The 18,312-nt window shown below is 41.0% G+C and overlaps 3 protein-coding genes across 3 annotated transcripts in view; 2 read left to right on the forward strand and 1 right to left on the reverse strand.

Annotated features, from left to right (window-relative positions):
• The window catches only part of LOC140947042 (protein 4.1-like), a 22,439-nt gene extending 22,276 nt beyond the window's left edge, over positions 1-163 (forward strand). Inside the window, exon 16 of the mRNA XM_073396122.1 lies at positions 1-163. This exon is cut by the window's left edge and continues 1,150 nt beyond it. The gene's annotated coding sequence lies outside the window, so the exon portion shown is untranslated.
• An 862-nt stretch (positions 164-1,025) lies between these two features.
• On the forward strand, positions 1,026-13,417 carry LOC140947033 (cholinesterase-like). Its single transcript, XM_073396112.1, has 7 exons — positions 1,026-2,080; positions 3,509-3,688; positions 7,282-7,439; positions 8,207-8,311; positions 9,119-9,572; positions 10,154-10,389; positions 11,172-13,417. The coding sequence occupies exons 1-7, from the start codon at positions 1,488-1,490 to the stop codon at positions 11,306-11,308; spliced, it is 1,863 nt and encodes a 620-aa protein (XP_073252213.1). The 5' UTR covers positions 1,026-1,487; the 3' UTR covers positions 11,309-13,417.
• Positions 13,418-13,559: 142 nt separating this feature from the next.
• On the reverse strand, positions 13,560-17,590 carry LOC140945359 (protein Wnt-8b-like; the record flags this gene model as incomplete). The annotated part of the gene is made up of 3 exons (XM_073394394.1): positions 13,560-15,292; positions 15,908-16,164; positions 17,401-17,590. Coding segments are annotated over 3 exons (948 nt in total), but the record flags the coding sequence as incomplete, so codon positions are not given.
• Between the last annotated feature and the right edge of the window lie 722 nt (positions 17,591-18,312).

The raw sequence follows: 18,312 nt of genomic DNA on the forward strand, positions 1-18,312 counted from the left end.
GCATTTCGCTTCTTCGTTTGTCCTGAATAAGGAAAGTGCGTATCATGGGCGGGCTTATAATCTAGGGACATAGGGATGATTTTTATCTTATTACCTGTATTTTACCTGGTCGTTTGTTAAGTGTCGCGGCCTTTTGGTATGATAAAAGTTGTCCATTAACAAACTGAAGAGCCTTTTTGATTTTCTCGGTCAGAAAAATGCTTCAGTGCGCATAGAGTACGTGTGAATGAGTCAATGTTAAATGTGATTGTGCAAACCAGGAGGAGGAAATTCAACAAAGTGTGGACGTTATAGGGACTACATGAAATTTCAGTATTTGTGGCAAAACAGGCGGCGGCGTTTTTGTACTGTCAGGTGAGCGAGGCCAAGCGCGAAGTGAAAGCGGAGTATGAGACACGCCCGCTTCGTACTAAGTTCGCCCGAAAGACGAAAAAGAATAGCCTGAATTTCATCCGATTACTTCGAGTCGTTATTACTACCTCAGTAACGTCGTTGTTGAGAGGAGAAAACGACTCGAAGCAATCGGATGAATTTCAGGCTAGAAAAAGAAAGGAAAAAAAACACCGAGCCTGTTCTGCAGGCTGGCGACCCTTAATGACTGAACCGGAGAACAGAGTCTTCCTAGGATCTCCCAAGACTTGTCTAGAAAATAGCCTGAGTATCAGGCGTTTCTGGGGAAAAGGGGAAAAATGGAAGCGCCGTAGGAGGGCCTGATACTCAGGCTATCTGGAAAAAGTTTAAGCGACTCTGCCAGCAGGGTAGCCCAGCGCATGAATTGCATAGTGAAAGGCATTTTCTCAAAGCTCGTTTCCGGTTTTTGCTGGTTTGGTGTAGGCTGAATTCCATGCGATTGCTTCGAGTCGTTTTCTCCTCTCAGCAACTGAGATAGTAATAACGAGTCGAAGTAATCGGATGAAATTCAGGCTAGGTTTGCTGGTCAGTCGAGAGACTTAGATACGTCGCTAGGGGACTTGTGGCGAGTGTAAAGGTCTGGTTACCTCATATTGCAAGGCTTTTTAACATTTATAGGGCAGAAAAGGGTACAGTATATTCCAGCAAGCATATACAGTTCTTGGGGGAACGGGGAGCTTCCGGGTGATACTCTACGATAGCAACTTTCATGAGTTCGAAGACCCACCCATCTTTCAAGTTTACCCTTCTTTGACCGGTACCCGGTACATATTTCCCCGAACATGGCAACCTGCTATGAAACCGACGGCAGTCTGAGAAGAAAGAAAGCATTAACTGAGACAGCTGTTCCGAGAACGGCCGTTTTCTTTTAAAGTTCGTTGGTCCGCGTGCCTTTCAGTTTAGATCTATTTATTTTTCCTTAACTGGTTTGCTCTAGCTTCCGGTTTCTCAAGGCCCATTCTCCCGCCAATTTCACGCCGCAGCATCGCGATATCGGATCATCACAAGTCGGGGCTGATACATGCAAACGACAAACCTCTTTGCTTGAGAATATTGCATCCTTATTTTGGAAGGACATGTATCACACCATTGCTATTGCCCTTGGGATGATCAGTTTATTGCTGGCTTCAGTTTCATTAGTCTCCGCTTTAGACGCGGCGATCGTGAACACAACAAATGGCCCAGTTCGTGGAGAAGTCATCCCTTTGAATACAAACAAAACAGTCATTCAGTATCTTGGAATACCGTTTGCCCGGGCCAAGCGATTTGAAGCCCCTGAATCGCCAAAGCGATGGGAAACAATAAAAAACGCTACTTCGTACGGTGCTTCGTGTCCACAGCTGCCAAGCATATTGTTAAACAACTCAACAAAGATCGAAGAGGATTGTCTCTCAGTGAATGTCTTTGTTCCCCGCAATGAAGCACGAGGTGGTTCGCTGTTGCGAGTTATGGTATGGATATACGGAGGAGCATTTCAGTGCGGTACTTCAGCGTATAAAATGTACTATGGTGGGTATTTGGCAACTGAGGGTGAAGTTTTAGTCGTAACTTTCAACTATCGAATCGGTGTGCTGGGGTTTTTGTCTACGGGAACAGAAGATCTACCAGGAAATTTTGGGCTTTTGGATCAAGTAAAGGCGTTAGAATGGGTTCAGGAGAACATAGAAAAGTACGTAAACTATTTATTTTATACATGTATTAAGCCTGGTTTAATCAAGAAGGCCCGAAAGGAGCGCTTTTCGTATAGCCTAGGGAGGGGTATGGGGGGCCATTGAGAAATCCCGCGGGGTTTCTGTCTGGAAATAATATTATCTTAAGGGCTCTGAAAAGTGTACTTCAGGGCATTTTGAGCGACAAAGGAAGAATTTCAATTTGATTCTTGGCTTTGTAACTATTTTATTTAACTCTGAAAATGTAATGCTGTGCAATGTTTACCTCTGTTCCCGACCTTCCTATCTTACAACAGGGCAATGCTGATTTAGGAAAACTTGTGAATGTTGGATTGAGAAAATTAAAATTGTGTCAGTCTCAAAATATTCAGGATGAAAAAACGAAATAAACCAAAGTGTCTACGATGGTAAAGTAGCTTCCAACTTCATCAATCACATGCACCTCGGCTGCTTATCTTGTGATGCTTCATCAGCTCAAACTGTGACACCCCACACTCAGCCCAAACACACTTCTGTTCAAGTTTTCAAAATACATTGCTTCTGACATTCTCGCTCTTTTTATCCCTGTTAAACCTCATTTACGTTTTCATTTTTTGTTGAACGTAAAAATCACAAGTACCCGTTTTCAAATATTGATGGCAAAATGAGCAGTTCTCTGTTGTGGCCCAGAGCTGCCATTGGGATGTTGTTATAATTTCAGCTTTTTCCTTTTATATGAATGGTTTTAGTTATCTCATTTTGTTTATTTTATTTTATTCTATTCATTTTGTTTTATTTTCATTTCATTTCCAAAACAATTTAAAATGAGAAATGAAAGGAAATCAAAGCCTTCTGTTTTAAATGAAATTAATCTCAAAGCGATTAAGTCAATTGAACGTAAGTGAAATTAAAACAAATTGAAAAATTTATCACTGCCATAGACCAAGATGCCTTGCAGACTGAAGGAGATCCTGGGGCATGTTTAAGAGATGGCGGTGGGAAGAAAAATGAAAAATGCAACATTCTGGAGAGACAAGAATTGGTAGTGCAGAAACTGCACGCGAGCTTAGAAGTATCAAGGAAGGCCCAGAAGTATACTAGAGTGGGGCCCCGCGAGTTTGTGCAGTACGATGTGGAGGAACGCTCCATTGAAGGGATCATTAATGTACAAACCGCCATGCAGCAAGATATCTCAGCAATTCAATGCCAAATTTAATGGTAGTAACTCTCATTAACATTACCTAGCTCAGCATTGCCTTGTTGTAAGAAGGGAAGGTAGGGAGGTCAAACTAAATAATAAAAAAATATAAATAAATAATAAAACTACAAACACCTTAAAATTATATACTTTGAAAGTTAATTATTGTATTTTATGACAAATTAATCGCAGTGAAGATGGGAAATGCAACCTTGCAATTTAGTTTTCCCAATTCAAATCTTTTTGTTAGATTTGGAGGTGACCCAAATGATGTGACAATATTTGGCCAGTCAGCTGGAGCTTGTAGTGTTGGTCTTCATATGATGTCTCCAATGAGTGCAGGTCTTTACCACAAGGTTATTCTTCAAAGTGGAACAGCAGCCTCAACTTTTGCTAGTATGGACAACAAAACAGCAATTGAGAGTGCAAAGTAAGTTAACACATTGCAAGATGCTTTAAATTATTTTTATGTTCACCTTTCTTTAATTGACAGTTCTCCTACAATGGAGGTAAAAAGTGTTAGGACCTTCCCAGTGTAAAACTAAGTGTCACTCCCGCCTCCCATACCACAAAGTTGAATTTTGAGCAAAATGAGTGGATAGAAATTAAAAGGAGACAGAAAATTAACTCTACATGTAGATTCTGAAATCGTGACATTGTACGGCTGTACCCCCTGCTTTTTGAGGCATTATAACCTGTATCTCTCACTGTTTTTAGATCGACTGGCACAACATGATGCAATGAAAAATGCGTTGATGTCTTTAGGGAGACTTGTCATGGGTAATGGCAGCTGACTTAATCTACGTATGTGCTTGCGATAAATCATGTTGTAGTTGGTCTAATTCCTTTGAAATCCCATCCAAAACCCTTAAAAAATGACATAGTTAAAGTTGTTTATGGAGGTCAATAAGAAGCAATGTTTGAACTAAAGGTCCAAATGAATTTATACATTAACCTCATGGCTCCTCAGCTGAGCTGTTACAGTGTGATAAAGCAGGTATCTTTTTCAACCGTTTTAGGCAGTCAGCAATATCCTGACGTGATGGTACATGTCACACGGTGTACTTGAAAGGCTTGAGGTGCAACACCCATCTCTCCACCCTGGCCAATGGTTTGGACTTCGGTCCATAAATAGCCTCTAAAGCTTTACAGTCAGTAACCAGCTGAAATGACTCTAGCCCCGATAGATAAAGATTGAATCTCTCACAACCCCAGACCACTGCTAGCATCTCTTTTTCTATCTGGCTTAATACTGGCGCTCAACCTCACTTAAGCTACAGCTCGTGAATGCAACTGCTCCCTTTACTCCCCATGCCCCTGCACTAGTATTGCCCCAAGTCCGACAGAGCTCACATCAGTGACCATCTCAGTTGGAGCGTTCTTGTCATAGAAGGCCATATTATTGATGCACCTTAGCTGAAGTCTGCTTTAACCCTTTAAGTCCCAATAGTGACTAACGTCAATTTTCTCTTAACAATATCCATACAATGTCAAGAGATTAGGTAATGAGAATTAATGAAATGATAACCTGAGGGAAAATGCCCTGATCATTTATCAAATTCTCTCAACTCATTCATGAAGGAAATGTATGTAGATCAGTTTGGAGAGTGTGAATGTGGATGTTGGGGCTTAAAGGGTTAATGCCTCAAATGCTTCATTTTCCTCTTTGCCCCACAGCTGCCACTTGGTGTCTTGTTCTCTCAACTCTCGTAGTGGTTCTGCGGTTGTTGCAAAATTTGGCAAAAACCTCAAGCTGAAACTGATAAGTCCCAGGAAACTGTGCAACTCGGCAACACTAGAAGGGGGTCTGTTTCACGAACTGTGTTCTGACCTTTTCCTCTGTTGATCCCTCGCCATGCTGACTTAAAAGCAATCCCATGAAAACAATTTGATTGATCATTCCAATCTTGTACTTGTCCTTTTTAAGGGTCAGGTTTCTTTCCTGTAATCACTCTAGCAATGTCACCTGGTTTCTGTCATGTTCCTCAGTTGTCCATTCATATACAACAATGTCATCAGCTATGTTGGTGGCACCAGGGCAATCAGCAATTGCATGTCTAATGATGTTCTGATACTGTTCAGGAGCATTCATGTTCATACCAGTACTCAACCTCTTGTAACAATACAATGAATCACCGTCTGAAATTGTCTTGATATCCCTTGACCCCTCCTCAAGCTCAATTTGAATTGCTTCGTTGGCATACATCATGTCGAGACATATTACGCTCATCATCCTTGTTTGGCTTAGGAGCTATCACAGCTGGCCTGACCCTGCTTGTTCGGCCTAAAAACTTTCTTGTTGATGTCAAGGTTAAGAAGCTCGTCAATCTTTGTCTGGACTTTACCTCTTTCAAAGGGTAAGGGATCCACCTCGGTTTCTGTGCTTTTGTGGTAACTTCACGATTGATGTGCAACGTTAAGCTGGTACCCGCGGACAACTTGCCAACCCCAGAGAACACCTTTGAGAAACACCCCACAATACCATTGATATCACTGTCTTTGAAATATATGGTTGTTATGTTCACCAGTTCTGGTCCAACCTTCAGCACTTGTAGCCTTTTAGCAGCTGGGCTACCAAGCAAATACAGCCCTTCTCCTTGTATTTATACAAGAACAGTTTCCACTACTTTTTTCCCTTGCCACTCAATTGTAGCTTCAAATTTACCAACCACTGCTAAACACCCATTGCCATAGAGTTGATGACATGAACATTCCTGTCTTCTGGTATTAAATTTGCTCTGAGGCCACTCCTCACTAGGTTGTGAAACTGCTCCTCACCAAGCTCCTCAAGCCATTAATCTTCACTGCAATATTGTTATCTTCACTGGCCCTTTCCTCATTGTAGTTAATTGGCAAGGCAAGTGGTTCCTCTTCACTGTCGTAGACCACTTGATTAACTTGTTGGCCCCTTTTTTTAAAATTACATCCGCTGGTAGCACCACAGGATTGCCAATCATTTCTCCCACTTGCTCTTCCATCACTTAAACAATTTCCCTTTTCTATCTGCCTCATTGCTGCAACACGCTGCCCAGTGCCCTCTCTTGCCACACTTAGCACTCAACTTTCCTTTCCCAGGACACTCCTTGTCACATGAAATTGCCCAGATTTACCACACCCATATAGCACTTGTGCATGCCTTGCCCACTTGCCTTTTCTTGGCCTGCTCTGTGCTGCACCAAATTCACTCTGCTCTTTTCCTCTCCTCCTGCAATTTTGCTTGTCTGACGGCATGCTTTTTTCCACACTCTGGCTGTAGTCAAGGCTGCTGCAAGCTGTATGCTAGGAACCTCAAATAGCTTGGTCCGTAACTCTTGGGATGATACTTTCTCCAGCAGCTGGTCTCTTACTGCAAATTTGACCTCTTCAACTCCGTAGCCACAGTGTCTTGCTTGTTTCCTTAGTCGAAGCACGAACGAGTCCACATCTTTTCTGGGATCTTGACCTAGTTGGGGAAGAATGGCTTTCGTATGCAGCGTTTTCTTGCACGTGATAGTATGCATTCAGAGCACAAATGGTTTATTGATAAACGTCATCGGCTTGATCTTCTAGGGGAACAATTGTAAGATTCTCAAAAATATCCTGCATTCCAGAACTAGCCCGATAAAGTAATTGGCTTCTCGTACCTCACGGGATTTTGTAGGTGTAGGCTGGTATGTGAATCCTTGCAGCCAAATACGCCATTGCTCACTCAATTCCGATTTTGATCCTGAAATAACCATCAGTCCAATATTACTTCCGGCCATGTCGCCGGGAAATCTCATTAACTTGATCCTTGTGGCTAATGTAAATGTCTGAATGCCAGATCAGTCCTTGATGGGGGTGGATTATACACTCAGGGAACAAAACACATTTCAGTCAGCCATATTGTATTGTCACACTCACCCACAATGCATTACGAGAATGGGTTACACAGGCAACCCAATATACAATCACTACTGGATAATAGAGATTTTATGTTAATATTTCAATCTGCAGTGTTAAAAATGTACAAATTCTAATCCATGACTGTTGTCCTGCCAACAGAGCAATTGCAAACCTTCTGGGGTGCAGTATGGATGGATTAAAGAGCTGTTTGGAAAAAAAGAGTGTAACTGAGATACTTAAAGCCCAGAAAAATTTAACAAGTAGTATAACCAGTGGCCGACCATTCCTGCCTGTTGTCGATCATAAATTTCTTTATGGTGAGTTTGATAGTGTTATAAATAATTGTTTTTAATCATTGATTTTTTTATGGATTTGTTCTAATTTATTGCAGGCTCAGGTCCATCATGAAAAGGCCAAAATATAAATAACTTATTTAAACCTCATCCGTTCGGTCATTACAGGGAAATCTCAGGCCTTGGCCTTGATGTACATGTATTGAACGAGCGATAGCGAGTCCTCTGGTAAGAATTCATCAGGGGTGCTCCATAGGGGTAGTCCATGGACCGGGTCCACAAAGGTGTCCATAGGCTAGGTCCACAGGGGTGGTCCATCGACTGGGTGTCCATGTTTTGTATACGTTCATGTACAGTGTGCAAAGAAAGTCGTGTCCGATAGCCTGGGGCTAGTGGTTTTTGATATCGGGCTAGTGATTTTTCTTCTTAACTTGCCCAACAGTGCTGTTTTTTTTGGGAAATTCAAACTACAGGATTGTAATCAATCCTGCTAATTCAAAAGGGTTTGGGGGCTAGTTGAAGTGACTCGTGGGCTAGTACATGCTAGCTACAGCTTGCCTGAATGGCAGGCTGTAAAACTCACTTTCTTTGCACCCTGATGTATTAGTATGATATCATCACATCTTATTTCATAATAATGAGGATCACTGAATGTTTTTTGGGAAGATACAGCAACAGCAATAAATTTCCGGGCATGTATATAAAAGGTCTAAAATTTTATTGTATGAACATACCTGCTGACTCATAATATTGTTTCTGTATTTATTTTGCTCTAATGGTTAAATCTGCAGATCTTCCTTTCAATCTTCTAGTCAATGGAGAGTTTAATCAGACAGTTCCAGCTATGATTGGTGTCACTCAGAATGAAGGAGGATTTTTTGTTCTTGATATGAAAGGTTATACAGTAAATATCTTAAATGCTTAATTCAGGGCTAGCCTGCCCAGACATCAGGCAAATAACTTGTAACACTCACTTGTCAGGTAGACAAAGCAAGCAAGTCATCTTCTACATGTAACTAGATCATAAACTGACTCAAGAATGCTATGGCCCCGGACTAAGCAAAATTTGAGCACAGCTTGTCAGGACAAACTGAAATGTAACCGTTCTTTCAAGCCATATACATTCAGTTTCAATTATGTGACTACATTTGCCCTTTAAATGATTGTAATACCTGCAATACAGCTGTGTACTGTGTACTTAAGGTGCAAGCATGGTTATGGCAGGGAAAACGTTGCTTAAAAGTGAATTAATTTGAAGTTATTCATCACGATTATTCCAACTTGCTTACTTTGTTGAAAGCAAACTCTCCTGGAGTTGAATTTCTAAGAGCCTTTAATATTCAAGTTCAGAAAGAACAGAAAATTTCGTCATTGCCTGTTTACATCCTCCATAAAACATGAAATTAGGTATTTTTGCATTGTAGTTGTACAAAAACTACAAAGAAATGCAAAGTTGTTCTTTTGCTTATTTAATAACCTATTGCTTTTTTGACGTTTTCGTTGCCCTAGCCGAAGTTAGATCGGTCCCTAATGACTGGCAGTGGATGATTTGTCTTTCAATGTTTCTTCTTGTCTGTCATATTTTATATTTTGAACATTCCTTACTCTAGGCAGATATTATTACTATTATTATTATTATATTTTCAAATGATATGCTGTAAGTTTGTACTTCATTGTTAGTTGCATTTGTTTATTGTTATTAGGATTATCCCCTGGAGTCCCTGGTATTGAGAAAGGACTCAATAAAACATACTTTGACAAGCTTGTAAAGGATGGCCACTGGGTCGGAAACCAAACTCAGAAAGTCTTGGATGCTGTGATATTTCAATACACAGACTGGACAAACCAGACAAACCAGTTAGTGGTACGACAAAAATATATGGATGTCATTACAGATGCAATTTTTAAGGCTCCAGCTGCTCGCTCTGCACAGGTGTTTGTGAAAAACAAGATCAATACTTTCTTCTACTGCTTCGATCACTTTGGTAGAGCTGGTTTTCCAGAATGGGCTGGAGTTTTCCATGGTGCTGATCTTCCTTATGTGTTTGGAGCTTTTTACAAGGGATATAATGAAAGTCTTTTGCCCACTGAACAGAATAAGGAAATACTGTTCTCAAAGCAGGTTATTACCCTGTGGAGCAACTTTGCTAAGAATGGGTAAGTGTGAGAAATTAATTCACGCACACGTGCTACTGAATAATTGGAATCCTTAAATCTCTTGTAAGGCCATGTAAACCTGGTTTCCTCCCGTAAAATGATATCATAGCATATTTCTAGCAACTTTTACTAAAACTGAATTGCCTTCTCCAATACTTTAAATACTGGCTATGACCGTTTTTCTCCTTTACTGACTCTTTACCTCTACTTTTTATCCAACTTGTATTTGTCAGATTTTTAACGGTTTTAACTTGTATCATTCAATTTAGTGGAAGCTTGTGTGGCCGAGTGGTCAACACCTCGAACTCAGGAACTTGAGGTCCGGGGCTCAGGCCTCGCCTGTTGCGTTGTTTCCTTAGATAAGGAACTTTACTCCACTTTGTCCCTCCACACCCAGGTGTATAAAAGAGTACCGGCGACATTCTGCTGGCGGTAACCCTGTGATGGACTAGCATCCCGTCTATGAGGGAGTAGCAATACTCCTAGACATGCTTCATGCGAAGGAAACTAGGATAAAGTCCGGCCATTTGGGTCTTTGGCTCGTGTGCGCCTTTATCATTTTTTTAACATTCAATTTTTAGAAAACCAACTGCAGAAAATGTCTCCTGGCCAGAGTACACCCTTGGGGAAAAACAGTACGTATCACTGAAGCCTTCATCTTCCGTTCAAAGGAACATGCTTCCCGAAAAGATGGCCTTTTGGAACAAACTTGTTCCTTCTTTGGCAGAACTTGTTCCTACTATGATTCCAGTTAATCGACCTACAACTGCAGCACCCTTAGCGCCAACGGGACAAAAGGAAGCCATTACTGACAAAGGTTGGATATTCACTTCTGAGGATAATGAATTGAGAAGGGTCATTACTGCGGTTAGGTCTCGGGCTCAAGAAAGAACGTAGCCTACGTCGCTGTGGGTTAGGCATTCACAAGGGGAAGGGAATTGAAGAGGGAAAAAGACCGTGTTTGTTTACTATAGGCCCCAAGAGTACCTTGGGTAAAAACACATGAAATAAAGATTTAAGACAGAATCCGTCAGGAAATTGAGTAATTTTAATTTTCAGTGGACAAATATCACCAAAGAAAATTTCTTATGGGAGCCCGAGAAAATAAATGTCAAATTTAAGAAAATGACATCTTACACATGAAATGTTCAGAATTTTACCTGTGTTTTCACAATTCTTGAGAAGTTTGAAATTTATTTTCTCGGACTGCAATAAGAAATTTTCTTTGGTGTTACTACAGCTGACTAGTTACATCTTTAGCCCGTGAAAAATGAAAAAAAAGAATGGAATATTCCTTAGATTATTCTCGTACAAGGTTTTTGTCTACTAAAAATTTAAATTACTCAACTTCCTGGTGGATTCTGTCTTAATCTTAGGAGTTTGTTTTGTTTCAATCCAGTGTTAAATTTGTTGATTACAACGTTGAATCCTTTTACTGCACCGGCCGTCCTCTCTCAGGCTTTATTCTTGTGGTAAAGAAATTAATCTTGTGTCGTATTTGGATTGTTTTTTTTTATTATTTTACTTTTCTTCTGCATGCAACGTGTACATGTATCTTACTTGTTTCATAATAATTAATTTAGCATTATTTTTTTGCAGGAACGGAGAACGCTTTAATCGCTGTAGTTACAGTATTGGGGGTTCTTCTCATTGTTTTTTCAATAGTTATATGGCGCCTCAGAAGAAAGTTGGTAATTACCAGTTCCGAACCAAATTTAACAACGAGGCTAATATAGTGGTGATATTTCTACCAATACTGTTCTATTAATTTTCTTTTAGTCAACATCATTGTTCAAGCATCAATTTAATAGTTAGGCCCCGTGCATATGGAGAAAAGTTGTCCCGGGTAGAAGGATCACCCGCTCAACCGAGCTACCCTGGATGAGCGAACTTTTCATACAGATACACAATAGCGACTTTAAGATCCAACGACGCGGACCTCGACGATAACGTCGAAAAACGATAGATTTTATAAAAACAACAACAAGTTTGCACGTGCACGCTTTTTTTTACATTTCTTTGTCCGTTTTTGCACGACTATACGACGTGAAAATGCCTAATTTCACGTTTTATGGGGTTCGTAAACAAGCAACGACCGTCACGAAATTTTATTTCCCTCTCTGAACTTGGATATGGTCCCTCGGAATTCAACTCCAGGAGGGTTCTCCTATATTTGACAAAGTAAGTGGACAGGAATAATTGCGATAAAGACTGAAAGAACGCAAATTCACTTTTTAAGCGACGTTTTCGTTGTCGCCGCGTCGTTGGATCTTAAAGTCCCCAATGATTGTCCTTGCAAAACACGGCAAACCTTTTAATTGAGAAACAATATCATTTAGTTGGCTCGGTTAGAAGGTTGACCCACCAAGTAGGGTAAACCTTCTATGATGATAGAGACACCCTTCTATTCTCCATCACTTTGGCTCGCCCAGCCGGATCAACTCCGTCAAGGCAAGTTTTAGGGGCTCTTTACATGGAGGGAGGAAGATCCTAGTACCAAGAAGATCCTAGAAGGTGGATCAACTTCACGTTGGGTTTACATGCAGAAATTTTGGTCCGTGTGGTACACAAATATGGAATGTTTGAGAAGAAATTCAAAATGGCGGGCGACAAAAACAAACATACAGTTGGGGGCCTTCTGCTCTCTTTACTGGCGTTAATAACAATAACTACCTTTCAGCAGAATTATCACAATAATCAGCTCGTGGTAACACCAAATGAAATGATCGGCCTTTATTGCCGTTATTAGCCACTGAACGACCCGCCGTTATCTTTGTCTGTTTTTTCCCTAGTACTAGGATCTTCCTAGCGAAGGCAGTTTACATGGTGCTAGGATCTTCCTACCTGTCCGCTAGGAAGATCCTAATACCAGGAAGATCCCAGCACTATGGACAAGTACAGCCCTTTGCATGTAAACCGAGTACAGAAAACATATGGCGCTAGGATGATCCGCCTTCTAGGATCTTCCTGGTACTAGGATCTTCCTACCTCCATGCAAACAGCCCCTTAGACAGTCAGTGCTGTTAGGTTGGGTTGGGCCAAGGGGTCAACATTTTTCTCTTATATTCGATCGCGAAAATGGACTTGGCTGGGAGGATTACCCTCCCACCCGGGACAGGTTTTCTCCATATCAACAGGGCCTTAAGTTAGTTCTAACGAACCTGGTCAAACTAACAGGCTAACATAGTTGTCTCGGCAGTAATACAGTTTACGTTTTATCTCAAGATCATTCAATCTACACTATAAATGAATGGAAAACAGTAAGTTATTTCTTTTTATAAAATAACTAAGATAGTAGGCGCGTTCTGACTGGTTAAAAACCAATGGTTTATTGTGCCGGTAAACTCATAGAAGCTTTTCATACAAGCTTTTCCTCGCGTTCTCCCAACGTCCCGCGTGGGTCATCACGCCGGTAAACCCATAGAAAGTGTGGTCTATTGCTTAACTAACCTAGTCCAACTAGCGGGCTGACTCAGTTATGATATTGGAATGAAACTGATTCTTAGTTTACTCAGCTCCTGAGTACGTAGTTCAATCGTGGTCAAACTAAATATTTGAGTTCAGTCATTTTTGTGGGAGATTTTTCGCTAGGCGGAATGGAATTTCTGCTCCGAAACAGCAACTGCGGTAATACTGGTGTCACGTATATATGATTCGTTCCAATATTACATTAATTTTCGAACAAACACAGAGCCACTAAAGGTAACTACGGCTGTAGGGTGGACTCGCGCAGGTATGAAAATTGCGTGTATCCTGTTCACAGCCCCATGGTCTTTTTCACATCCATAGAAAGGAATTTTATTTGCACTCCTTTCAAAGGTTATAAATATAAATTAGTAAATAAATAAAATGTGGTTATATAGATTAAAGTACAAGAAAAGAACTTTCGATTTATCCCCTTCCAGTTAATGGCTGTGGGCAAAAACAGAAGAATTTCTAGAGGCTTTATCCCTTTAAATAACAGTAACCAAAAAAAAAACAAAGAAATTGAGAAAGGCGTACTTTTATTACTAACGTCATAATTAACATTCTGATCAGTTCATAACAAAATCGTACGTATCTACTGTCTACGGACACCTATAAAATGACTGACAACGTACATAAGCAAGCAAATTACAGACCAAATCATATCGGAATCGCCATTACAACCAACTTCCAGGAGCACCCAACGACTGTTTTCCGTAAAATATCTGTTCGGAGAAGGAAAAATTGCCTAGAATTTTCTATCACTTCAGGACGGCTAAAAACTTCTAGATGACCGTTCCATTCACGTAAAATTTTCGAGGCTTATCTAATAAATGTTTTTAAGTTTAATTTTTCACAATTAACTGCCCAGGTTTGGCTATTTTTCGTCTGAAAAAAGAAAAAAAAAAAAGAAACTTAAAATTTTCGGATTCAAAAATGTGATGGAGAGAGGAATCAGAAAAGTTCTTACTTTCGTAACATGTTAATTGCATCTAAATTATCGGCAAATCTACGGCCGTCGTCCAAAGAGGGGGGCGCGGCACCGGTTTCCTCCTTAATACATTGAAAACACCTTTTAGGCTATCCACAACACTTTTAGAACTTTATAAATGCTTTCAAGTGTCGCTATAAAATTTGTATCTGTTCGGCCATCCTAGGGCAACTTGAGTCTTTTGGAAATTACAAGGGCTTCAGTGTTATTTCACCGTTGATTTTATCTTCCTGTTACCGAAAACTTGGACATGGTAGATCTCTATGCCCGCTTTATGTACTATACTACTAAGAGAGGTATCGGGTCGTTTCGCCCGAAGGTCGGTTCGCCCGATGTGTATTTGTCGTTCTTTAAGCCTGAGAACATGGACAGACAGTGGCTGTACTTGTGGAGTCCAAGTTTAACTAAAGTAACATCTCGGAGAAGTAGGTTCACAGCTTGTTCTAGAGTGTTGTATTTCATTGGGCGAATCTTCTTAAGTCCAAGCTAATCGTCCTTCAGCATGAAACCGGCAACACGTATCGTAACTTCATGCAGTGAATTCTATTCCAAAATGTAGCTGTGATCGGTCCTCTTCCGGGAAGGGAACTTTCGTGGTTCGATTCTCGTAAGCGACCACTAAATCTTCGCATTCTGGGTAGTCGCTCCCGAGAGGTTTGACTGTAGAAACTGGCTTCGAAATTGGGTGACAAAAATATTTATTAGCACTGAAAACAATAAAGAAACATTTGGAAAAGGATAAAAAAACAAAAAACAGAACCTGTTAATTAGTTTTTAAACCCTGAGGTTTACGGTAACAAGTTGTGGTAAAATATGTTTTCTTGCAAGTTTTCTTATGTCTACAAATACCTGTACTCTTATACCTTTTACGCTCCTTCACTGTTTCTTGTCTCAGACCAAAATAGCTGCACAAAGCCATGAAAAACTGGCAGTTGGTTTTGGCGCTATTTTTGCTCGTACACGACTTTTTCCGAAACATTTCACTATTTGGCGGGGTCAAGGTGTCATTTTGGGGGCAGACTTTTGAGGAGGGATCAAGATAAACAAGCCTTGTGTCCTCTTTTTTGATGGCCCTCATATTATCGTCAATCTTCTCCATTAGCCTGTTACCCACAAACCACACCGGCACAGCGTCGCTGTATTTTTTCTTTAGCACTTTCCCGATGTCTTGAAAAGGAGGCAGTATCTTCCAGCAGGTCTTCACATGGCATGCTGTATTGAAGCCATGGCATTTACACCAGGTAATAAGACTAGATCGAACTATCTGTAAAGGGAAAGAGTTGCATCCTTTTAAATGACGCTGCGGCTAAATGGAAAAGCTTGAAATGATTAGAACACATGCCCATAACTACGATATATCCCGTAATTATAGCATAAGACTGTCACCATATTTGGTTCACGCCAAGATGTGCCTTGAAAGAGGAAGACAGCTTCTGAATGACATTAAGGCTACATTCATACTACGCCACACAAATTTTTCACCGGCTCAAAAAGTGTCCTGGTCCCGTTTAACAAGCTGTTTTAAAATCGTTTCCCCAGACTTCCCCCCATGTAGTCCATGTAAGTAGCCTGAATTTTAGACGATTACTTCCAGTCGTTTCCTCCTATCAGCAACGGAGTAAACGACTCGAAGTCTCGTGCTACCATGGGATTTGAAGACAGTCTTGGAATCTGGATTCCAGGTACTGGATTCCCGTCTTTGTCAGTGGAACTTGGATTCCTGATTCCAGTCGTTACTGGGATTCCGGATTCCTAGAGCTGTATTCCGGATTTCAAAGTCCCAGGATTCCGGATTCCACAAGCAAAAATTTCCCTAATTCCGGAATCGGAATTCCCTTATATAGGACGACAGACTGTCTTGAAACTACAACTACCGTACCTCTCTTCCTACTCGGTTGTTATGCCTGTTCACTGCTGTCCGAGCGTCGATTCCAGTTTCTAGTTCGTCGAAAAATAGCCTTGTCTGGTTCATTCCATACTCAACATTATCTCCACATCCTAACTGCCCCAACCGACTATTAGATACTCGACGTATCACACAATAGCATCCCACTATATTATACCGGCATTTAAGGGTCAATTCGTAAGTAATGGCGGCGGCGCTGATGGCGTGGAGAAAGGCTGTCTCTGGAGTGGCTGTAAGGAAATGCAAGAAATGGAGAGATTCTAAAAGTGTTGGAGACGGATAAGATTTAAAGTGTTGTGGGATTTCAACATACAGTGCGACCATGTAATGTATAGAGGCTAGAAGACCGGATATTATCGCGCGGTTGTGGGGAAGGAGGATAGAGTCTGTAAAATAATCGATGTTGCCGTACCCGCTGACTGCAGAGTTAACTCAAAGGGGGCTATGCGGAAAGTGGAGGTAATACTGGTTGTTGTAGGAGCTTTGCAATTTGGGGGCAATTTGAATAGGTTACGTCAGCATATTGGTTGAAGGATACGACCAGGGCACGTGCAGAGAGAACGGCTTTACTAGGAACTGCAAGAATGGCTGTACACACACTAGGAACGGATTATCCGTCTGAGACTGGTTATCCCTTGGATAATTCGTGTCAGGCATATTATACGTCTTAATTTGAAAATGGAATGTTCTTAATTTTATGTGGACAATCCGCCTGACTTTATTCATCTGTTTTTCCGTCAATTTTGACTGATTTAAAAGATGGATTATCTGTCTCTAGCGTGAATAGTACGGTACTGTACTGGTACGGCAACATCGAAGGCGTCCAATATCACCAAGAGTTCTTGAGATTTGAGAGATGGCCAGACCCTTGTGACCCTTGGTTACTGGTAACCCGCTCTAAGAGTTTGGTTGTACATGATGAAGATGATGATGATGATAGAAGTATACGGTCATGAGAATTTTATTGTCCTTTAATTATGAGCTAAGACGGAAAGGAACCCCCTGGCCCGCATAGATGAAAATGAATTACCAGTGGAGGTATTTGATAAACTTGTTCTCAATTGCATGCTAGTCCATCACAACGAATCTCAAACAGGGCTGGCATAAAATTTCACTATTTAGCGTCTTGGAAAGGGTGTCTTTTTGAACAGAAGGGTCACGATGAATGGTCTAAATTTGTGGTACCAACGATGTTTTTTCCTAAACAAGCAAATTCAATAATTCTGGCTGAAAAAAAAAAATCCATCTTGTTGGAAAACAAAATGAATCATGACCGTCATAAAATGATCTCTCTTGTCTTGAACAAGGAAGCGAAATGAACGATTTTTGTATTTAACACGGTCTGCAGGGTTTTAAGGCCTCGGCCGTACACCTCTACTCAAATTTCCCTTGAGTGTCTCCCTCCGCCTTCCCAGCCCTCCCCCCCCCCTTCCAGAGATATCACAAATATACAAAAATATTCTTACCATGAGGAAGTGTGTTGTTGAAAAAAATGGGCAACTTTCGATCAACGCGCTTCCAGTCAAATGTACAGTTCCACCAGGAGCTATCATTCTCAAACTGATTTCTGCATTCCTGAATTCCACGATAAGCCCCTAATTTTAAGATATTCAAAGGCGGAGGATGTGCTAACTGTAAAATAATATAAACCACGTAAGAACACACATTTATTTAATAAACATTACGTTCCTAAGAATAGTTATTTCATGTCAAAGAGGATTTGACTATACGTTATTGAATGTGCCGGCCTCCATTTGGTGAAAAAAAGCTGCCCATGCGAACAAAATTATGATAATCATGATATCACTCGATTAAACGCCGCACCCAATCAAAAGGATGAAATAATGGAACTAGAGCTTATCTCGTGCGAGGAGCTATAAAAACAAATAAACATATAGAGAGCCTTATCTCAAGGTTTCACGTCTCTCTCCTCCGCAGAGGGGCCGCAGAGGCATCTTTGTGTTGTGGGAAGGCTGCGGAGAAAGAAAAACAGACCGTGCCTTTTCCCTCTTCCGATCGTTCCCCGCGCGCTTTCTATTTTTTCGATTATTGCTATTTTTATAGGGATACCGAGCGGGAGCCTCTGCGGAGGAGAGGGGTTTCACATGACATGCGGCGGCCATATTGGTGCTCCAAACAAATGCTGTGGGAGTTGAACTCTTTCGGCACGTAAATATTGTTTTTGTTGTTGTTGTTTCAATTACCTTATCTTGCATAGATACTGGTCACGTGAGTAAAAACACTCTAAGGGCCTGTTTACATGGAGGGGGGGACCCCGGTCTAGTGGGGTTGGTTTCTTTTGTTTTCACGCTCTGGGGGACACAAAACAAAAGAAACCTACCCCACTAGACCGGGGTCCCCCATTCCATGTAAACAGG

This window comes from Porites lutea, chromosome 8 (genome assembly GCF_958299795.1).
Source record: "Porites lutea chromosome 8, jaPorLute2.1, whole genome shotgun sequence".
NCBI lineage: Eukaryota > Metazoa > Cnidaria > Anthozoa > Scleractinia > Poritidae > Porites > Porites lutea.